Source organism: Anabrus simplex, chromosome 7 (assembly GCF_040414725.1).
Source record: "Anabrus simplex isolate iqAnaSimp1 chromosome 7, ASM4041472v1, whole genome shotgun sequence".
Classification (NCBI taxonomy): domain Eukaryota; kingdom Metazoa; phylum Arthropoda; class Insecta; order Orthoptera; family Tettigoniidae; genus Anabrus; species Anabrus simplex.
Genome location: NC_090271.1, coordinates 33,737,442 through 33,762,622, shown reverse-complemented (window position 1 = coordinate 33,762,622; position 25,181 = coordinate 33,737,442). Strand labels below are relative to the sequence as shown.

At 36.6% G+C, this 25,181-nt stretch overlaps 1 protein-coding gene across 1 annotated transcript in view; it reads right to left on the bottom strand.

Annotated features, from left to right (window-relative positions):
* LOC136876881 (uncharacterized) overlaps positions 1-25,181 on the bottom strand; it is a 93,315-nt gene that overhangs the window by 13,665 nt on the left and 54,469 nt on the right. The window contains exon 3 of the mRNA XM_068228478.1: positions 6,625-6,960. Coding sequence (XP_068084579.1) covers positions 6,625-6,960 — 336 coding nt within the window. The remainder of the gene's footprint in view (positions 1-6,624; positions 6,961-25,181) is intronic.

The following is a 25,181-nucleotide window of genomic DNA, read 5'->3' as shown; positions in this document are numbered from 1 at the left end:
CAATTCATTATATCATCACATGATGAGAGGCTCTTCTGCCTACCCTGTGCAGTGTTCAGAACACAGTTTCGTGCGCATGTGTCACGTAGCTTGTCAACTAGATGAAAATCTAGGAGTACATTTGTAAATAAATGTTTTCTCCCTGTCCCTCTCTCTGATCCTATTAATGAAGACTATGTAACAAACATTAAAGAGAATACAATTTCCAATCATTTAGGTCTTCTACTGTTTTACTGTACCAGCTATGATGACAGAGTTTTGTTGCTTAGTCCATATCAATGCCGAGCATTACCAACATGAAAATGTTGTTCAGTCTTGTAAACTGGCCATGGTGGTGGTTTTTGTCGGGATTGTCTTAAGGTGAAACATCGTGAGGTCACCAGCCCAAGAAAATTTAAGATTACTATCAAAATAATTAAGAATCACGAATGTTTGAAGAATAAGAAAAGGGGGAGTCATTGAAGGATCCCATTTACACTGGATGCTCCAACATTGCAGTCTGAAAAAAAAAAAAAAGAAGTTATTTCTCTTTCTTTCTTTCTTTCTTTCTTTCAACAGATGAGACACAGCGTGGCAATGGTTCGCTCATATGCACTTCGCAGTTTTGTCAGCCCCACACTCTCCTGCTCTGTGGCCAACTGCTCCTCAATGTGCGCCCAGCCTTACAGAAACTGGTTTAAATTACCGCATCCGAGTGCTGGTTCAACGTCCACTCAGTCTTCACAAGAACAATTGAGATATATGATTGTGAGGTAGCTGTCCTGGGCTAGTAAACCAAGAATAATAACCAAGACCTCACGCAATCTCAATCTGAAGGTGCTTTCAGGATGAGCAGCAATTTCTTGATAGGCCAAAACCCATCAGCAGGACTATTGCCATTCCCTCCCCCTACTAGTTTGCCTCAGATTTGATCAATCAGACAATAGTGTTTAGGAGCACTCACCCATATTTTGATCACGAGATTAGAGATGACTTTTTTAGTACCTTTCACCAAATAATTTGCATAATAACATTTTATTTATGAATAAATATGTGAATACTTTAAATCATTAAATAAATACTTTAAGAACAATATTCTACATAAATTAATATTAATGGCAATGCATACAACAAACCAAGAAATCACAATCAAATGTTATATTCTAGAAAGTGGAAAAACTTATGCAGCTTTAAATCTGTGCTCTCTCCCAGTTATTTTATCATTGTCATGGCGCTCAACGGAGCAGTTTGGATAGAAAATTAATTGCCCTTAAATGACAAACAATTAATTTATTTGTTCTCTGAGTTGTTTGTGACGAGTGACCAGTGTTTGAAGCCCCAGCATAGTTATGCACAACATCGCTAGAGTAAACCTCTGTGTCTACTCATTAAGTTTTTACCAAATTAAATTTCAGGGACTGTTGAAGAAACTACCTACCCAAAGCAGTACTTAAAGGGAGAAACCAAAGAAATCCAAATTGCCCATCAGTCTCTTATTATAAAAGAAAGAAAATTGTGAAGGAATCCATACCAAGCATGAGCCAGGATTTTCAAGAAACAGAAGTGAAGAAATAGTCAGTAGAGAGAGTTCCAGACTTCAGTGATGGCAGTAATGAAACAGGTATACCATGTGAACTTTGATTCTAAATGGTCTGTAAAATTGACTACTGCAATGAGGGTGACCCACCTGATTCAGAAAATTATTTTATAATCTCCAAAGAAGATCCTACTTTTGACTAACGGAGAAATAAAGATTGAGACAAACTGAAGAGGAGTAGCCATAAGATTAGCCAATATAGTTGGATGGACAGTATGGAACACACTCAGATTCTGTAATAACAGACCGAGAATGGGGAAGATAAGTCATGAATATGAAGATAATGGAAGGTGATCATAGTTTATTAATTGTGAAATTAAAACAAGTAAAAATCCCTAAAATTGTACTGAAGAAGAAGAGTTTGAGGAGGAGGATAAAAGAATGGCATTCCAAGATTGGATAAAAAAGGAAGTTGCCTAACACAGAAATACAAAGTGGAGAAGAAGAGTGGGAAAATTTAAGATGGACATTTGTGGAAGCAAAGGTTAAGGCAAAAGACACACAGTGGTGGGCAGACAAAATGAAAAAAGAAAAAGGAACAAGGTGAAGAAAGAAATGGATAAGGAAAATAAAAAGAACTTATCAGAGGGATGCGAATAAGACAAAGGTTACATACATGCAGGATGCAAAAGATTGAAACTACAAGTAAAAGGACTATCAAGGAAGAAAAGGAGAAATGTTGGAGAGAGTTTACCAACAAAATTGAGCAAGATAGTCGAGGAAATCAGAAACTATTATATAGAGTAATAAAATCAAAAAGAATAAATCAAGAAAAATTTAAGGCAGAGAGAGAAGATGGATCCATAGTCCATGATGAAAAGGGTCTTCAGAAGGTGATGGCAAAGTATTTTGAAAAACTTCATAATGAGGATGTCAAGAAAATGCAAATAAGATGGCAAAAAAGAAGAGAACCTGATAATATGGTTGAACTTGAAAGGGCAGTGAAAGCAATGATCAAAGGTAAAGCAATGCTGATATGATTAAGGCAGTAGGAAGCACTGGACTTCAGGGTCCTATACCGAGCCCTCAATGCCATATGGAAGGATGAAAGGGTACCTGAAGATTGGCAACAAGGAAGCATTGTACCATTGTTCAAAAAAAGAAATGGGAAGAAATGTGATAATTTTAGAGGTTTAACCCTATTACCACATGGGCTAAAAGTAACGGAGAGTCATAGACAAAAGACTGAGGGATATAATAGAAACACAGAGGAAGAACAATATGGCTTTAGAACAAAAGCCCAACAATAGACTATATTTACAGTGTGAACGATAATGGATAAACATCTGGAAAGTAACAAGGAAATCATCTTCGTATGTTTATATTTGGAAAAAGCTTATGATACAGTTAAGAGAAAACATATGGGATTCGCCTACTGAAAAGGAATGTATCAAAATAATTAATTAACAAGATAAAAATGTTATATCATGAGAGTAAAAGCAGTGCACAAGTGCAGAGTGGTGACAAACATTTAATACAAAAAAAAGTCTCAAGCAAGGAAGTGCACTGTTGCCATTATTGTTTATTATATTGATAGATGAAATCATAAAACATGTAAAACAGAGTATCAGTAGTGATGAAGTGAATGGTTTGGCATTTGCAGACGATGTGATTTGGGGAAAGGAAGAAAAGGAAGTACAAAGGAGACTGGACATTTGGAATGAAAATATGAAGGAGTTTGGAATGGTAATTAGTAGAAGGAAAACTGTAATCATGCACTGTGGAAAAGAAAAAGAGAGAAGCCAAGTGAACATAAGACTGAGAACGGTTAGAGAATGTAGAACAGTTTACATATCTGGGTAGCATTATTAATGGAAGAAATGAAGTGAATCCTGAAATTAATTCAGACTAAGTAAAGATACAACATTTGTTCAAGTCAGAGAGCTTTTATGGGATGACAAAGTACCCAAGAGAATGAAATTAACATTATATAAACAGCATTTCATACCAATTGTAACATATGGAATAGAAATGCTGTAACTAATAAGAGACAAGACAGAAAGATCCAAGCAGTAGAAATGGAATTTTTAAGAACATCAGTTAAAAAGACAAGAAGAGATAGAATTCAAAATATTAAAAATCAGAGAAGAGCTAAATATAGAACCATTAGTACAGAAGATACATAAAGCAAGATTAAGATGGTTCAGGCATGTAAAAAGAATGGAAAAGGAATGGGTAGCAAGAAAGGAATTGGAAAGAAAAGTTAAGGGAAAGAGACTAGTTGGAAGACCGAGAAGGAGGTGGATGCTATTTGCTTTACGTCGCACCGACAGAGATAGGTCTTACGGCGACGATGGGAGAGGGAAGGTCTAGGAATGGGAAAGAAGTGGCTGTGGCCTTAAGGTACAGCCCCAGCATTTGCCTGGTGTGAAAATGGGAAACCACAGAAAACCATCTTCAGGGCTGCCTACAGTGGGATTCGAACCCACTATCTCCCAGATGCGAGCTAACAGCTGCGCGTCCCTAACCGCATGGCCAACTCGCCTGGTAAGAAGGTGGATGGATCAGATTTGGAGGGACATTAGAGAAGTTGGATTGGATGTGGCAGAAGTTATGGAGCAGGAAAAGTAGAAGAACAGAAAGGAGTGGAGGAGGCCTGTTAACCATACCCAGGCAACTGGAGTGGGATATTGATGATAAGTGAAAGTACAAAATCAAGTGACAAGGGGAAATGTTTCTTTCAAAGTATTTTGTGTTTTTTTGGCAATGTTGCAACTGCCATTTCATTCCTGTAACAAGTCATGCTTTACTAATTACTGTTACACACAGGCCTTAGGTTCATAGTATAGCGCCTACCAAATACCAGAATGGTCAAGGTTTTTTGGGAATCAGAACTGTGAAATAAACTTTCTGTTGGGGGGGCCCAGAACACTTCCATCAGGACTAAAAGTGGGATCAATTTCAAAACCCTTTGAAATTTTTGGACAACACTAAAATGTTTCATTAAAATAACTACATTTTACTTAATTAAAAAATGTCTTCACCCAACTACTGTATATAGTTTTATACAATGAAAATCAAACCAAACCCCATGGCGCAACAGCTCAGGGCCATGGCCTACCAAGCGACTGCTGCTCAGCCCGAACGGCTGCAGATTATGAGGTGTCATGTGGTCAGCACGACTAATCCTCTCAGCCGTTATTCTTGCCTCTCTAGACCGGGGCCGCCATCTCACTGTCAGATAGCTCCTCAATTGTGGACCTCTTACCAGCCCTCAGATCCAGGTAAAATTCCCTGACCTGGCCAGGAATCTAACTCAGGGCTTCTGGGGAAGAGGCAGGCACGCTACCCCTACACCGTGGGGCCAGTTAGTTTTATACAACAAAAACATAATTTAATAGACTACTTGAAGGACATTCGGCTACTGATTTCAGGGGACAGGCAATGATTCTTCTGTCTTTAGAGACAAATTTGAGAAAGTTTGATTTTAAAACCAACAAGATATAGATTTTAAAGTGATCCAAAAAGGAATGGTATAAGGGGACATGGAGAAGGCAGCTTGTAAAGCATTGCTACATTTACTCGCCATGAAGTAAATACTTCTCTTTCTCTTTGACTATGACAGTGACATACAAGAACTCTTTCCAAAAAATTTCTGAATGCTGAATATCAATTTATCACATAGCATTTAGTAAAGAGCTTTGCAAAGTGACTTAAATCTGAATCAAAATACAGAACAAATTATGACATGGAAAAATAGTCTGATAAACCATCTGGGGCAGTCATCTGCAAGTTGCAGAGGTGACAAAGATTAGCTGATCTGCTCTCCAACATGTTGCAAAAATCCACGAGTAGGATGATGGCAATAAATTTAAAAAATCTGAACGCTGTGTTATTGCGGAAGATAAGATCATAAAAATATAAAATGTCTTGGGTCCTTACTCATCAATGAGACATGCTCTCCTTAAATCCACTGTAATTGCCATCCCTTTCAAGAAATTTGTCTTATTTTGCTAACTGCACAGGAAGGTATAATTTTTCTAGGACTTCTACCCAGTGTATTCCAGGAATTGATACAATATATAAATTGCCTGCATGCAATGTAATCCCATGAAGATTGTATTTTTCTTTAACTGCTCTTGTGGAGTCTTCAACATAAAGGTTCATGACAATAATACCAAAATTATGATGTACTGTAATACAGACTGGACTTCCCTTAACCTTACTTATCGCTTCTCTGTCATAGCAACACACATATTCATTATCAGTAGGCACATTAACACAAATTATATTCACAACATTCTAAATTAGACTTTCTTCTGTTCCAATTCTGGGAAGATTTTTGATTTACTGCTTCCACTTGCAATGGACTTGAATTGATATTGTTTATATCTAGAAACCATGACAAATAACCACCAACTGTGTCAGCAGCAAACTTCTGACATAAGTGGCGTAGAAAGAAAACTTGCACATGCGTAAAGGTCGAAGCATTGACACCTGATTCAGCCTTGCCGCAAACAACAAAAATACTGTAATTTGCTTTCAAATCTAATCCTTTCTCATTTCTGATTTTCAGTTACAAATCCACCATTTTTATCCTGAAGTGCTCCTGTAAGGGGCAAAATTTTCTAATCAATATTAGACACTTTTCTGTCAAACTTTACACTCTCTAATGTAGATAGTTTATCTTCTTTACATTTGCTTCTTTCAGTTACCGTTGCATCTACACACTTAAGAAGTGCTAATGGATCTGGAACTTACAGATCCCTAATTTAATGCAGTAGCAGTAGGATCACTGAGATAACTTTCATATATTTTCAGAGTCCAATGGTATATTGTATTTTGGCATTTCCTTTAAGATTTATGCCATGCTTTACAGGCACAAGAATGAAACTACGTGAGAAAGGGAAATGTATTTTCAAAACCTTTTTCAGTAGATAATTAAAGGTGGTGTAATGTGAAGTAATACTCTATAATAAGAGTAGGCCTTTTGATATTAAAATGTATATCAAAAGACTTGCACCACAAGGGTTTCAGACACTAACCATGCAAAGGATGTCTTGTGCTCAATTCAAATAGAAAATCCGAGAACTGAATTTTAGTATTACCTGGTCAATTTCCGCAGCTTCTATTGCAGAATGTGAAGAAGTTCGATTGAAATGTATTGGACTCTCTGTCATACTGGTATCAGTCACCAGTTTATCTCGAGAGCCATACAACTGTGGAGCAGAGCCTCCAAGATTACAATGAGCAAGGCTGCTGTCAGGTACTAGAAGATTTGCATATGATGAACCATACGAAGATCTTGATTTGCGTCTCTCGTTTTCAACTGGTTCAGCCATGAGACGTAACAAGGAACTAATTACTTGATGGGCGACTTTGGCAATTGTAGAGTGAACTTCAGGAAAGAAGGATGAACCAGTCTCAGTTTTACTTCCATGGTTCTGAAATAAAACAGTGCAATCAATACAACCAGAACAAATTGAAAGAGGTAGTTTTGCACAATTGACAAACAAAATTTAAATTTATCAGAATGGAAAACAATTGGGAAAATGACTGATTGATGAACAATTGCCAGATGCAACTTTTAACCGAACATTTAATTTTAAAGCAAACAAATATATATCAGTCATTTTGCCTTTTATGATATTTGATGCCTTCGTACATCTTCAAAGACATTTATACAGATCAAAAAGTTTTTGCAATATGTTTATTTTGAATAAAATTCAGAAGTATTTTCCATACAATTTAGGCATAATTCATAAAAGAATTATCTACACCTAGAACATTCTTAAGTATGGATCTTCGTAATGCTCAAGAATTTACAGAATTAAACCAACTTTTAATACTTTCATAATGGTAACAATGTTTCCTGGTCCATATAGCAGAACCTCTCAGGTTGCAGCAAGCAAGACTGTCTTCAGGTTCTGGAAGATATACGCATAATGAACCATGTAAAGCCCTTGATTAGAGCTTCTAGTTTTGAACTTCTGCCATTTGATGTAAGTTACTTGTTAGTCCATTGCTAAAGATGGCCACTCAAGTAGCTGAAAGCTCTCCAAAGAGAGAATTCATGTAATACAGAATTATTTTCTTAATTTAGAAAATTCTTGCATGATGGACAGGGAAGGAATTGAATCAAAGTGGTAATTGTCAAGTCCAAGGGAAATTGGGAAGAATTCAGAAATAAAATATTAACATTGTTTAGAATCAGGAAAACCTTCCAGTCATAGCAGCAGAAATAGACAAAATTAGGAGAGAAAAAAAGAAAATTTTTAATAATATGCATTTAATATTCTGGAACTGCTAAGATATCCCCGGGTACCATACAGGAATTTGATTCTAAATGGGGCTAATTAACTCTTATAAGGTACAAAACTGGCACAGTTGCTCCCTTATATAGGCAGTGAAGGAGACTAGTTTGCATTAATCTCATCTTTTTTTTTTTTTCATTTTTGTTATTTGCTTTACGTTGCACCGACACAGATAGGTCTTATGGCGATGATAATCTCATCTTTAATGCATCAGATTGAAGAAAAAAATAAATGCATTTGAGATGTGGAGTTGGAGAAGAATGCTCCATGCTTCTTGAACAGAACATAAAACCAACTGAAAATTTAGATTATGTTCACTTTCTGTCTAACAAAAACTGCAGTTCTTTGGCCAAATTGCACTTCCAGAAAGAAAATCTCTAGAGTAGGTGGTTGTTTGGCTAGATAGCTGGTAGAATACCATGTGGAGGAATGACACTCCAATGGCCTAAAAATGAAAAGGAGTGTTGATTCTACAGTTATTAGCACTTCTAGGAAACCTCAGGAGAGAATAAAGAACCCTTTACAAAATAATATCAAGGAAGATCACAATTCCCAGAAGAAGAGACCTAGTGGAGAGGTAATATGATATGCCATGAATGTTTTTAAGATTCACAATCTATGAAATTAAATTATGGTTTCCTTCGGGGAACTTAATTTTTTATATCAGTTTAATTGTTTAAGTAGTTCTTGTATTATCAATAGCAAAATATTTTACCAACAGCCTGAAAACTTAAGTCAGGAGAGTATTACTCGGACCAAGCTCAATAGCTGCAGTCTCTAAAGTGCGGCCAGTATCCAGTATTCGGGTGATAGTGGGTTCGAACCCCACTGTCAGCAGACCTGAAGATGTTTTCCATGATTTCCCATTTTCACACCAGGCAAATGTTGGGTCTGTACTTTAAGGCCAAGGCTCCTTCCTTCCCAGTCCTAGCCCTTTCCTGTCCCAGTGTCACTATAAGACCTATCTGTGTCTGTGCGGCATAAAGCCAATAGCCAAAAAAATTAAAGTATGAATTGGCACCAACTGTTCACGATTGTTGTTTTAAGGGGCTAAACATCTAGGTTATTTGTTCAACTGACTTAACAGTTGAGATACAGAAAATTACACACATTCATTAAGATACTTTTTCAGTTTTTCCATAATTCATATCAATGTGTAGGCATACAATCCATATATTGTTAGAACTGAATATAATATTTCTCCAGGTATATTTTCAAATCATCTTTGATCAGTTTAGTGTAAATAATCACCAAATAGTCTTTCATAAATGAAAAAAATTTTGGCTTAAGGCATCAACATGAATGTCATTGAATCTTATGGCTTTTTTCCAAGGTCTCTGCTTTAAAAAAAATCTAATTTGTCTGATCGATTAAAAGTAACTTACAAGGGTGAGAAATAATTCCACCATCAGCCTCTAAATAGCATGCTAGTAAATCTATCGACATTAATCTCTAGCATATAAACGCCCTTAATGCCAACTAACAACAGAATTTGATCCTAAAACCTCCAGTACAGAGAAATTCATAACCAACTACTGTATGTCATTTAACCAGTGAGCAGCAACAATGTATAGTTAAGGTAAGGATAAATATTGTGCATGTGGCATAAATAGAGAGATTCTTGGATTGGATAAAAGCAGTAATTACACTGAATTGTAAGCAAGAGAATGAAGAATTCTTACATTTCTCAATATACACTTCCTCAGGAGCAATTTCTTGTGATAGACCTTGTAAGATTTTTTGTAGATTTTTTTTTCTCTCTTGAGATATGTAGTTTAGTGCAGTGATTTTTCCATGATCCTTCAAGGTCTGTCAGCAGTTAGCTTGCTTTTTCCCCCCACCCCATGTGTTAATTCTTTATTGACAGCTAAAAACATGTTACACCAAGCTCGATAGCTGCAGTCGCTTAAGTGCGGCCAGTATCCAGTATTCGGGAGATAGTAGGTTCGAACCCCACTGTCGGCAGCCCTGAAGATGGTTTTCCGTGGTTTCCCAATTTCACACCAGGCAAATGCTGGGGCTGTACCTTAATTAAGGCCACGGCTGCTTCCTTCCCAGTCCTAGCTCTTTCCTGTCCCATCGTCGCCATAAGACATATCTGTGTCGGTGCGACATAAAGCCAATAGCAAAAAAAAAATGTTACATTTACTTGGAGGTGCTTATGACTGAGTAATTGTTATACAAGGCATATGGAGAATTAATACAAAATTGCTTTAATCTAGTAGCGTAAGTCAAATAACCTAAGTTTCTTATGGTTATGAATTTAACATGAATTTCCTGGCATTTTTCATAAGCAGAGGGTAAGCAGTCAAAAATATCAGTATATCTGCATTGGACTAAATAAGGCATAATTAGTTCTATCTCAATTAGTTCTATCTCAATTAGTTTCAAAGAACTGATTAAATCTTATGTATCTAGGAGGAAAATAACTGTTCACCTTCTGCAATAATTTGGAACATATTATTTTAGAGTTGTGTAGTCTATGAATGAAACAAATGTTTTCATGTCTTTCTTGAAGAGTTTGCAATATAAGAGTATTTCTAATAAATAAAAAAAAAAAAAAAAAAAAAAGAATCTATACCATCATATGGGTTACCAATTTTGTAAGAAAAATTATGCAAAAATTTATGGACAGACAATGCTAGATTTGGAAAAATTTAATTAGTTTTCCATATACGAGTACAACATTCTAGCAATAGATGTACAATGTTTGCAGGTGAAATACATTATGCAGCCAAGTCTTTGCAAGATATTTTAAACATATTTGTTCAATATAATTGTTGAAGTTCAAGGTACAAGTGATTAATGCACCCAAGACATTTATCTGTTCTAGAGAATTTACAGGAATTTGGAAATAAATTTAAACCATTTCTACACTTTTACAAAGACGACCAACTCCTAAAACATCCTCCCAAATTGTACTTTTTCAAAAATCTTAAGATCATTTATGCAAATGAACAACTCAGTCTGATAGGGATTACAAGAATAACCTCAACATTTGGTTTCTGTTTGCAAGGGTAATTTTTAGTTATGACATAGGAACTTGTATCAAGGGCTATCTTTTGCAGATAGGTATATACACTGAGTGGCTAAAAGTCTTTGAAAGGGGTCTCCCATTATAAAATGTGCCGTGTATGACCTCTAAGCATTGCGGCTTTCTGCAGCTTAGCTGAGCAGTCTGTCACAGATACCAGTATATGGAAAAGAAAGGATTCCACCTGATCAATACAATTTATTATACTTTTAGTTCTTACAGTAGGCTACTAGTTTTGGCCTATTTGGCCATCATCAGCTGGCTAATATTGATGCTTTGCATAAATTACACTGGAATATCTGAAAGAGGTTCCCATCTTTGACTGGCATATCTGGATATGTCTAATGGGGCATATAAGCTATGATTTACTGTTTAAATTGCAGTACGTACGTATGAATGACCTTGAGGTTTAAGTTGTGCTTGTAAAAAACTTAACCTAAACCTAAGAGCTAATCAGTTGTACAAACACACAAAACACATTAAAATGTACTAAAATATATGTAAAGCACTGATTAATATTTATGTCTTGCATTCTTCTTCTTCTCCTTCTGCTTCTTCTTGGTAAAGTCTTATCACTACGAAATATATCAGTTGATGCTAGTGTTCGTGAATGATGATGAAGATATGATATAATGGAGTCTAAAACTTGGTGAGTTTAATTATACATATCTTCTTCTTGTAGTTGTCGTGCTGTTAATCATAGATTTGCGTTGGTTGATACTATATTTGTGAGCAATGATGAGTTTCCTAATGTGTTGTATTTAGTCGGTTAATAGCTAGGTGTATTGCAATAAGACACTTGTCGTTGATAAGTCCACTTTAGCTTCATGGTAGGTACAATCTTGTTCGTTTGAGTTAGAAGCATAAGATGAAGACTTAGTCTTGTTTGGTTAAAATTCTGACGGCAGTGGTGGGTCCTTTCTTGTCTATATTGTGTCTGGTATTATGGTTATCTGTAAAAGAATAAATATGTATGAGTGATGGATCGTGGACTGAAGGAATGCCTGAAGACGCGTGTGAATTAGAAAGTGTACTGTTGTTGTGGTTAGGTAGTGCTCTGTTTCGGTTATTCGACTGAAGCTCAGTTTGTAGGATTTCAGCAAGATACAGCAGATATCCTGGATTCAGGAGGCCAAATGGACTGTATTGTGATTGACCTATCTAAGGCATTTGATAGGGTAGATCATGGAAGACTACTGGCAAAAATGAGTGCAATTGGACTAGAAAAAAGAGTGACTGAATGGGTAGCTATATTTCTAGAAAATAGAACTCAGAAAATTAGAGTAGACGAAGCTTTATCTGACCCTGTAATAATTAAGAGGGGAATTCCTCAAGGCAGTATTATTGGACCTTTATGTTTTCTTATATATATCAATGATATGAGTAAACAAGTGGAATCAGAGAAAAGGCTGTTTGCAGATGATATTCTGTACAGAGTAATAAATAAGTTACAAGATTGTGAGCGGCTGCAGGGTGACCTCGATAATGTTGTGAGATGGACGGTGGACAATGGTATATTGATAAATGGGTTAAATGTCAGGTTGTGAGTTTCACAAATAGGATAAGTCCTCTCAGTTTTAATTACTGTGTTAAAGGGGTGAAAGTTCCTTCTGGGGATCATTGTAAGTACCTAGGTGTTAATATAAGAAAAGACCTTCATTGGGGTAATCACATAAATATGGTTGTTAATAAAGGGTACAGATCTCTGCACATGGTTATGAGGGTATTTAGGGGTTGTAGTAAGGATGTAAAGGGGAGGGCATATAAGTCTCTGGTAAGACCCTAACTAGAGTATGGTTCCAGTGTATGGGACCCTCACCAGGATTACTTGATTCAAGAACTGGAAAAAATCCAAAGAAAAGCAGCTCGATTTGTTCTGGGCAATTTCCGACAAAAGAGTAGCGTTACAAAAATGTTGCAAAGTTTGGGCTAGGGAGATTTGGGAGAAAGGAGACGAGCTGCTGGATTAAATGGTATGTTCCGAGTTGTCAGAGGAGAGGTGGGCGAGAGGACATCAGTAGACGAATAAGTTTGAGTGGTGTCTTTAAAAGTAGGAAAGATCACAATATGAAGATAAAGTTGGAATTCAAGAGGACAAATTGGGGCAAATATTCGTTTATAGGAAGGGGAGTTAGGGATTGGAATAACTTACCAAGGGAAATGTTCAATAATTTTCCAATTTCTTTGCGATCATTTAAGAAAAGGCTAGGAAAATAACAGATAGGGAATCTGCCACCTGGACGACTGCCCTAAATGCAGATCAGTAGTGATTGATTGATTGAATTTGCTGCTTACTGCTGCGGGTTTGTCTTGGGCTTATGCTGGCTGTGAGGAGGGGTGTGGACGCAGGGGTAGGGGGATTGGTAGTTGTGGGGGCAGAGGCGTAGTTGGGAGTGTCACATGGTGGTTTTGTGGCACGAGTTATGCTCTACTTATTGTTTTGAGGTAGTCGTTTTTTAGGGCTATTAACCAACTAAATACAACACATCATAGAAACTCATCATTGCTTACAAACATAGTATCAACCGACGTAAATTTATGATTAACAGGACGACAACTACAAGAAGTAAGCACACGCAAGATATGTACAATTAAACTCACAAAGTTTTAGACTCCATTATATCATATCATCATTCACGAACACTAGCATCAACTGATATATTTCATAGTCACAAGACTTTACCAGGAAAGAAGATATATGCAAGACATAAATATTAATCAGTGTTTTACATATGTTTCTAGTACATTTTAATGTGTTTTATGTGTTTGTACAACTGATCAGCTCTTAAGTTTACGTTAAGTTTTTTTACAATCACAACTTAAACCTCAAGGTCATTCATACTTACAGACCACAATTTAAATGATAAATCATAACTTATATGCCCCATTATACATACCCGGATATGCCAATCGAAGTAGGGAACCTCTTTCAGATATTGCAATATAATTTATGCAAAACATCAACATTAGCCAGCTGATGATGGCCAAATAGGCCAAAACCAGTAGCCTACTGTAAGAACTACAAGTATAATAAATTGTATTGATCAGGTGGAATCCTTTCTTTTCTATATTATGTGTAATCTATTTATACGGACATAAAGCTCATAAATAATGACAGATACCAGTGTCGTGAAGATGGCAACACGTCGTGAGTTAACGAACTTTTAACATGGGATGATCATGGGCACACGGCGCATGGGTCATAGCATTGCGGAGATTACACTCTAATTTGGGTCTCTGAGGTCAGCAGTGTTGAGGGTGGATCTTCAATATTGCAGAGAGAATATTACCACCTGTGTAAGCTACCACACGGAAAGACCACAGGTGTTTAACGAACGGACATCACAGCGCCTCCCCAGAACCAACAGGTTGCTGTGAGTCAGATCACCGCCCATTGAATGTTGTGAGTCCGGAATCCCTTTCTACCAGGACTGTAAGGAGGTAACTCCACCGCATATGCTTCATCAGCCGATGACCAACTTGTGTCCCTTTGCTGACACCTCGACACAGAGCTCAACAATGTGCATGAGCCAGCAAACATCAGCAAGGGACCATGGAACAGTGGCGGTGTGTGGTAGGGTCTGATGAATCCCGGTTCCAGTTGTATTGAGCTGATGGGGGTGTGAGAGTGTGGCGTATGCCCCATGAAGCTATGGATCCTGCGTGTCAAAGTTGTGTTCAGGCAGGACGTGGATCAGTTTTGGTCTGGGTGGCATTCTTATGGTCACAATTAGGCCCCATTGTCCGGCTGCAGGAAGCGCTGACAGGTGCATGTTATGTGGACATTCTTTCAGACCATCTGCATCCCTTTCTGGCTCTAGAGTACCCTGATGGATGTAACCACACTATTTGATTACACAAATAACAACACCAATAATAATAATAATAATAAAATTCTAAACACAGTAAAAGAAAACTTAAGGTTCAATAAAACATCACAGCACAAAATGTAAACAAACAGGTTAGGAAACATGACAACTACAGAATGGATGTGGAAAGCGGCACGGAACCCTGAGAGGTAATGGAACATAGCCTTTTGAGAAGAAAGAAAACAGAGTGTAATTCCCCTTGGATTACACACATTTATTTATTTATTTTAAAATAGGAAACAAATCAAAACTCAAAATGGAAGGAATTTTATAAAGGGAAATTAAAGATTTAACCATGTCTGCAGACATGTGCAGTGCACTAAAAGAAATTTAATCACTGAATTTGAATGACAAGAAACACTGTTCCATGATACATGTCAATTAAAATGAGGGCTAATCCCAGTCTGCACAAAAGTAGAAATAAAACCAAACACAGAGGTACAGACAACTTGCATCACTATCTAAAACACTTCAGGTAATGTGCATAGATTTTCTATACTTATGGAAGAAAGAAAAGGTATTGCCTCCAAAACAAAGTATAAGATCTTAGCTGAAAATCTAAGTCATTTAGACAAAGTTAGTGGTAAACGTGAAACTAGAGGATAAACTCCTCCAAAAAAAAAAAAAAAAAAATAATAAAAAAAAAAAATAAAAAAAAAAAAAAAAATTCACATTTGAATGAAGTTAAAAACCGAAATAAATGTAGAAACAGTGCTTACCCTGAGGCCAGGTTTTCCACAAGGGGGACCAAAGAAGGAGCTCGCTGAAATGGTCAGATGATCAAAGAGACAGATCCTACCTTGCTTCCACCGAAGGAGCGGGGTAAGATCAACCAACAGGAAATGGTGCAACCACCAAAGAGAACCAATCAGAATATAGCATTTACCTTCGACTTTCACATTCACCAATTACAATTAATCTTATTTTCTGCATTCAAAAGTCTCTTAATTCTTGCTGACACAGTGATAATAAATGTTCCAGAAAAGTTTTAGTTTATGCAACAGGGAACACACTTCTCGAATTGCACGTGCAGTATAGGACGTTGCAGAAATTTTGACAAAAACGAAAATATTAAAGTTCACAGATAAATGATAATTTTTATACAACACATAAATAAGAGTTTCTAAAACAGAATTAAAATTATCTAGATAGATCCAGGTTTACAAGATCAAAGCAATTCTTCCAAGTCCAAAGGTCCAAACAGAACAAAATCTTATACAACAAAAAGTAATTTTTAAAACAATAAATTAAGAAATTTCAATGAATTCCCACTGCTGTCTTTATACTGCCACAATGGAGATGCCATGTTTTGACAGGACAATGCGCCACGCCTCCACTCTGCGGTGGGACACAGGTGGCTGAAGGAGTATTCCAGTGAAGTTACGACCATGGTTTGATCCTCTGAATTCCCTGATCTTAATCCAATCGAGCCCTTATGGGATGCTGTCAATGCTGGTGTACGCTCCATGAACCCTGCACCAACTATACAAGACCAATTATGATGATGATTATTATTATTAAAGGGGCCTAACATCTAGGTCATCGATCCCTAATGGTATGAAATGAGACTAAATGTAATGACAATTTAAAAGTTCAAAATCATCCACCGACAAGAATAAAAAACGTGATGATGAAGAATGAATGTATGGATATGAATTTCAAACAATCAGTGGATCCGACCCGTAATGCCCCACTTTCACAGAAACTATCATATTACTGACCAAGAGACTGCTTCTGAAGCATAATCCTGAATTGAAGATGCTTGTTTTCTAAAGGGGTTCAAAATCCAGTTCAACGGCCCCTCATAATGGTACTTATCACTAGTAATGTAGAACCATAGTATTTGTCATATTGCGGTACTAATCAAAAAGTAGCATACTCTATTCCACACATTATGGTGCTATTCACAAATATTGTACGTCTCACAGGTAACGCAGACCTATGGTGTTTCTCGCATAATGGCGCCACTCATAGGCAACGCAAATTCTTGGTGTTCCTCACCTAGGTGTACTAATCTAATCACGGGCGCTGGTATTCCCATGGTGTTCCCCACATAGTGGGTACTAATGACAGGTATCGCAGACCCACGGTGTTGCTCATATAGTGGTAATAATCACAGGCAATGCCTACACCCATGGTGTTTCTCACGATGTTGCCAATCTCAGGTACTGTAAAACCCAAACTGATTCACGCTCTGTTGCTATTAATCACAAACCTATTGTGTACCTAACATAGTGGAATTACTCGCAAGTAAAGGCGACCCATGGTGTTCCCCGCATGATGGTACTAATCACAAGTAGTTTCATGGTTCAAATACAATCATCCCTTGGTCACACCTTTTAGTCGCCTCTTACGATGGGCAGGGGATTCCATGGGTGTATTCTTTGTCTGCGTTCCCCACCCACAGGGAGTAAGACCAATTGCGGGTAGCAGTGCAAGATGCATGGGTCCAGAACCCTCCAGAACGATTCCAACATCTTGTAGAGTGTATGCCCCACTGTATTGCTGCCGTTTTGAGGGTTCAGGGAGGAACAACTCATTAATGTGACATTCAGAGTCTTCTCATGACTTTAGGCCACTCAGTTTACCATTCAGGACTTCTTTGTAGAACTTTTTGTGCTCAATTCTTCCACATGTACTGGGTGTATCATTGACAGTTTACATAGGATAAACCTAGAAAGCACACCTACGACTCTTCTTTATTAGACTTCCTTCAATCAATTTACTACAACTCTGCTCCATTTTATTATAGATTAAGATTTCACATGTCTAAATGTTTTTTGATAAATATTCTATACAACACATAAAACTGTATAAAAATCGACTTTGGTGGTTCTTTATATTTGTCTGCACAAACAGAGGCCTGGGACTATTTTATAACATTTATAATTTTACAATAGTGTTTAAGGCAAAAAGTTCATGGTAGCGAGAAATACAAATACAAATTTGCATGGTATAAGACTGTACACAGAATGCAGAAGGAGATGCTCAGCATTCACAAAGTAATTCAAAAATACCACAAGGGGAAGGCACAGTTTGAGAGAAGGCATAAGGTGAAATGTAAACAGGTTTAAAAAAAGTTTTTTGGGGGATTATGTTATATAATCCCAAGATTAGACTCTCAGCTAATCAGAACTGTTAAATACCTACTTATTTATTCAACCAGGCATTTTTTGCCTTGTTTAAAGGTTTCATCAGTGCCCAATTCTCTTGATCAACAACTTATACATCAGCATAGTTCAATCATATAAAAACATTATACCATACATCATTATTATTATTAATAATAATAATAATAATAATAATAATAATTAGATGTAGAATTCAATAATACTGTAGAGATGGGCTCTTGATGACTGAGAAACCAGCTTAACGGCCTTCAGCTGTGTGTAGACCCGATTACCCCAGACAGTAGAAGCAATATTTCTATGTGGTCAGGCACGAAGCCTCGAGGTAGTAAATTTACTGGCATGTAGAACAACTATGCGGGACAAAATTAAGCCACTTTGGTGTCTCTGAAGATTTTAAAAGTAGTTATTGGTACATAGAATCAGTAATAGTATTATTTAGTTTATAGGGTTCTGTTTCATATATTCGAATTACACACAGCACAGCACACTGCCAACCACTGCAGAAATATGCAATTATTCAATACACTCTTCTACACAGGGTTCATGTCATGAAGGACATTCTGTCATAAAAACAGGCCAAGTCCACTTCCTTGGTCTCGCAAACCTATTAACGTTTGGGTCATCTCAGAGCAAGATTTGGAGATATCATGCATGTATTCTATATTCTTGAAAGTTTTGCTAGGTCTCTGAAGCCAGATACTGTTGGGAATGGAAAACTACAAGGGTTGACTATGTGACGTCTGATAAAGATGAAAGTACGTGGAAGCAATGTGAGACATGACTAGGGGTTCCAAGGCCTCAAGTTTAGTGTCCAGGGTTATCCCTATTAGTGACTTCTTATGACAGGCAGGGGGTACCATAGAAATATCCTATGCCCCAACCAACAGATATCTTCTATTTGTTGCACAAGTACTCTCAGTAGGCAACAACAATTACAAACATAAGTAATTAAAAGCATTAGCTACAAACCTACTACAGTGTCATAGCAGGCAGAGAGGTGATACTCCGATGTGGTGCATCCCAGATGGCAGATAGGGAGGTCCTCGCTGGTTTACTGGGAGACTTGAGTGAAATAAAATAGCTCTGCTGATCAAACACTCCACAATTTCATTTTTCATCATATCATATTTCATTCATCACCTTTCCATATCACATCTGGAATTTTAAACCCTGACCATGGTCAGGCTCTTGATCATTGATCAATCAGCCTAATATGGCGAGTCTTCTATTGAAAGTATCCACCAGTTTGGACACCTATTATATAATCATCCAAGCGAAGACACCATTCAGATACAGTGGGGTGTCAGAAGATTAAGGCAAGTCGGAGCGCCTAGGGACATAATGAACAATCATTCAGACTAATCAAACTAAGAATGTAGTTAAATTCAACAAGCCAAGAAAGTTCTCATATTTGGCAACATTAAATATCAATTCATTGGTGAAGGTTGGCAAGTTAAAGCATCTAATTTATATTTTGGATCAATACAAAATTGTGATCAAGCTCTTCAAGAATTATGTAATACTGATCAGAACCCAATTGAATCAGGTGGGTATCATCTCTATAAAGGACCTCCAGGTGAAAGAGTTATGAGGAATGTTCCTCAATTTGAAGTTTGTTTCTTGGTACACTATAGAATTCTAGATTTCATTACCAATTTTCCCTCAAAATCCCCATGAGTAGCATTGTTAACAATTAGAGTGGGAACAAGATATACACATTTATACATGTTCATGCACCAACAAATGAAAATAACTGAGCTGATAAGGAGAGAACGGATCAATTTTGGGATGAACTTCACCAATTAGTAATGAATATACCTGATACTAATATTAATATTTTACTTGGAGATTTCATTGCAAAGATTGGACGTGAGAGAGATTCCGTGTAGTGTTGGGGCGATAGCTAGCACAAATTGACAAACAAGAATGGTGAAGGGTTAATTGAGTTTTGTATTAACCATGGACTAATTTTGGAGATGTCAAGGTTTAAAAGAAAACCACTTAAATTAATGACTTTGAAATGTCCTGATGTTAAATTAGGCGAGTCCTGGATCATGTGGCTATGGATCGTAAATTTCATAAAGAAATTTATAATGTAAAGGTTCTTTGTAGTGTCTATGTCGATTTAGATCATTACATCTCAAAGATTAAAATCAAATTTACTCCTAAAAGGAAAAATAAACTGCAAAAATTCATTAGGAAAAGAATCTATGATCCTAGTTCAGTAATTAATAATCCAGTATACATTGAGAAATCCATAACACTTTTAAGTGACAATTTGGGGACCACTTAAATTTAAAGCTTTAGCAATACTATGCCAGCATAAAGCTTGGTTGAATGACCAACAACAAAAAACAAAGTCCTAGGGACGGTGCTAGACTATTAACGGCCAAAGAAATCAGGAGGGTTAAAAGGAACCATCAGAAGGAAACATTAAAATCTATTGATGAAATTTTCAATCACCATAAGAGACTATTATAGAACATTTAAACAATATCAAACAAATTATACTTCCCCTACTCTTCTGATGAAAGATACAGACAGAAAGGTGGCCCATAATGATTATGACAATGCAATAATTTTGGCTGAATACTTTAAAACACTACTTAATAGTGATGAACCTGAAGATTATTTTGAATTTGATCTGTATTCCAGAAATAAAAACACTTCTGGAAAAGATCATACCACCAGTTTACAATGAAGTGTGTGTAGCTATTGATTCACTTAAAAATTTTAAAGCGGCGGGTGAGAATTGACTAGTAGCAGAACTTTGGAAGAATGCAAATGTACAGACTGTTTGGAATTTACATAAACATCTGACATATGGAATACTGAAAAATTGCCTGAAGAATGGAATGTTGCAATTATACACCCACTACACATAAAAGGTAATAGATCAGATCCTAGTAATTATCAAGGAATTTCTTTGCTGGATATCACTTATAAGATTTTCTCTAAGATTTTACAATCCAGAATTCATGAACTTTACAGTGAATTTAGTGAATATCAGGGTGGTTTTCATCCAGGACAAAGCTGTCCTGATCAAATTATTAGTCTTAAATGGATTATAAAACATCAAAGGATTAGGAGCAAAAAATTAGTGATCACTTTTGTTGATTTTCAAAAAGCTTGTGATAGTATCCATTGTGCATCATTATTGCATATCCTTACTGAATTTTGTTTACATTGGAAACTTGTTAACTTTATTTCGCTCACTCTTAGAAATACAAAAGCTAGAGTTAGGTTCAGAAATTAAATCACTGAGCCATTTGAAATTCATACTGGTCTTCGACAGGGAGATGGATTATCCCTGTTGTTTAATTGTGTGCTGGAAAAATGTATGCGTGAATAGAATAAGGTATGTCCACTGACTGTTAAAATTGGAAGAAATATAAGACTAAATTGTCTCGCATTTGCTGATCTACCATTAGAAAATAGTACTGAAGAAACTAAATTTCAAGTAGAGGAGTTGGAATGAAAATTTCTTTTGAGAAAACAGAAATGATGCCATCTTTTCAAGTTGACACTTCACATATTATCATAATACTCAGAAAATAAAGGTTGTAGACAAATTTAAAATATCTTGGTGAGAATATAACTTAGAATGCTAACGAAAAAGCATCCATAGATAGTAGAACTCAAAAATTGCGACGAGCACAACAAATTAACTGGCCGAGTTACAAGCAATAGTCTCTTTCGATTAATGCTAAATTTTAACATTATTACTCCATCGTTAAGCCAGAAGCAACATATGCTTGTGAAACATTATTTAAACTGAATGCCCAATCAACAACAGACAAACTGCAGAAAGTTGATAGAAGAATTCTTCAGACAATTATTCATGAAAAAAAAAAAAAAAAAAAAAAAAAAAAAAAAAAAAAAAAAAAAGCACCAGTTTGATGGCCAGTGGAGACTTTTGCCAAATTCAGTACTTTACAAGGAAAGTGAATTGATCACCAACATGATGCAAAAATAGAGGGTTGCATTCTTTGGACACATACCGCTACCAAATACTAGACTCCTGAAATTACTTTTAGATTTCATTTGGAATAGTAAAACAAAAAACACATGGTTTAAAGAAATACAAATGGATTTAGTTGAATTCAAACTTACAAAAGATCAAATTGAAAATAGAGAAGAGAACCAAACCAAACCCCATGGCACTACAGCCCTTGAAGGGCCTTGGCCTACCAAGGGACCGCTGCTCAGCCCGAAGGCCTGCAGATTACGAGGTGTCTTGTGGTCAGCACGACGAATCCTCTCTGCCATTGTTCTTGGCTTTCTAGACCGAGGCTGCTACCCCACCGTCAGATAGCTCCTCAATTGTAATCACGTAGGCTGAGTGGACCTCGAACCAGCCCTCAGGTCCAGGTAAAAATCCCTCACCTGGCTGGGAATTGAACCCAGGGCCTCCGGGTAAGAGGCAGACACGCTACCCCTACACGATGGGGCCGGCACATAGAGAAGAGAAACGGATTCTAAATAACAACTGCACAAGACTATCAATAAAATATCGCAGCGTAAGCAGTATGTTATATCTGCAGAAGAACAGGCTGCAAGATCGTCCAGAATGAAGTTTTGAGAAAGGAAAAGTTGTCAAGTGTTAAAAGCTGAACTTATTCTTTGTTGTATATGGTTTGAGTTTGGTGCTCAAACAAACAAACAAACAAACAAACAAACAAACAAACAAACAAACAAACAAAATCATTATACCTAAGAAACTACAGCAAGAAGAAAATTCACATATTATACCACAATTTAAAAGGCAGTTGTATCTCAATGAACCAATTAGAGACAGCATTTCACAGATCAAGTATGGTTGTGTCGAAGAGCAACTCCTGCTCCAAGAAATGAAGCTGTCAACAACATCAACAAGCTACATTTACAAGAGTTATTCAATGTTCTGCCAATTTACAAGTCTATCAACACAACATGTAATAAAGGTGAGGCTGTCAAATACACGACAGATCTTTTGAACAACTGAGTCACTGGTCTACCCTCAAACATCTTTGAGCAGACAATTGTGGCACTGATTATCCTTTTCAGGAATCCTCCTTCCCTCTGCAACGGAACACTACTCTCAGTCAAGAAACTGACGCCGAATATTATTGAAGTCCCAATCATGACTGGACATGCTGCGGGTGAAGTAGTATTCATTCCTCCAATTCAAGTCACCCCTTTGGATGTACCATCATTCACTTCTGATCTGCACTTAGGGCAGTTGCCCAGGTGGCAGATTCCCTATCTGTTGTTTTCCTAGCCTTTTCTTAAATGATTGCAAAGTAATTGGAAATCTATTGAACATCTCCCTTGGTAAGTTATTCCAATCTATAACTCAATTCCTATAAATGAATATTTGCACCAATTTGTCCTCTTGAATTCCATCTTTATCTTCATATTGTGATCTTTCCTACTTTTAAAGATAACACTCCTACTTTTAAAGATAACACTCAAACTTATTTGTTTACTAATGTCATTCCACGATGCCTATATCTTCACTGACAACTTGGAACATACCACTTAGTTGAGCAGCTCGTCTCTTTTCTTCCAAGTTTTCCCAACCCACACTTTGCAAAATTTTTGTAACGCTAGTCTTATCGGAAATCACCCAGAACAAATAGAGCTGTTTTTCTTTGGATTTTTTCCATTTCTTGAATCAAGTAATCCTGGTGAGGTTCCCATATACTGGAATATACTCTAGTTGGGGTCTTACCAGAGACTAACATACCCTCTCCTTTACATCCTTACTACAACCCCTAAATACCCTCATAACACTTTTTTAAAAATCCTGTTTATTTATACCATTTTAATTTAAACGTCTGCAATTCCCCAGTTGTTTGAATTTTGCTACATGCATCAAAAAGTTACAAGGACAATCACTTGAAGTTGTAAGACTCCATCTTCGAAAACTGTTCCACCATTGTCAACTGTATGTGGGTTGTTCAAGAGTAAGAAAGGCAAACACTATCCATCTTGGCTCCAAATGGAAGAACACATAATCTAATTTATCCAGAAGCTCTATATGGAAAAATAAGTTTGCTTTTTATATAATATGGTATTTTATATTGTTTTGATATTACTTGTACCAACTGCCAACCCGGTATCTTAAATATTAAAAGCAACAATATTAAAAATAAAAGGATTGATTTCATACAAGTTATGTAAAAGTGATGTGTTCATAAATATCTTTACTTTCTATTTTGCTTTAAATTAAATGATTTAAAAACATCTGACGATTGAATTAATAAAAACGGGCAAAGCCATGATGACATGCTAGTTCTAAATAAAATTATCAAATAAATAAAATTAGGTTTAAAGCTATTCTAATTCAAGTTATTAAGTTGAGATAACAATTGAGATTAAATTTAAACTAAACTGGAAAACTGAAGGATAATGGCATGTTTTATAGATGCAAACTTGCATATTATATTTACTACAGTATATACATTGAAAAATACTTCCTATTGTCTTATCCAAATGTATTACTTGAGCCTTAATAATAATAATAATAATAATAATAATAATAATAATAATAATAATAATAATAATAATAATAATAATAATAATAATAATAATAATAATAATAATAATAATTTATTTCATTACCACAACCCAACTGCTAAAGAATTAGACAATATCATATGCATAAGAATTCACAATAAAATTTCCAACTTCTCTGTTGAAAATTGAAGATTTACTACAACCTAATGCTGAAAAACGTGCAACATTGAAACCTCAGCTATGGTGGATGGTACATTCATTTTCACAATATACATCACTATTCAACTCTGCAAATAACCTCAGCCTTTGTGGGTGGAGTTAACTTCCAATAAGTAACCAGGGGAACCTGACCCCCACAGAGCGTGTCCCCAGGTGGTGGACAGGGGGTCCTACAGTACGTAGGACTGGTTGAAATATCCAATACAACCCATGGACCAACAGGTAGCCCAATTCCTGGGGGCTTTAAAATACTGGGACACCGTCTGTCCAGGGGTCATAAATATGGAAAGTCCTTGCCTTAGGTTATGGATGAAGACCTCAACAGCATCTATGGCGGAGAAGATAGACTTCGGTACAGTGGAGATGGCAGAAGGGGCAAACCCCTAGCGTCTGTACTCCAGACGAGTGGCTTAAAAAATAAAGGCATCTGACTCCATGTTACGGACGGCCTAACTTGAACCTTGCATAAGGTAATAAAATGCCTTTGGGAATGGCGAACCCATCGTACAAACAGCCTATAACACGAGTGTGAGTGAATCGAGGCCTCGAAAAATGCTAGGGCGTCACCCTGAAGTGATGTGCAGTTCCCGGTACTCT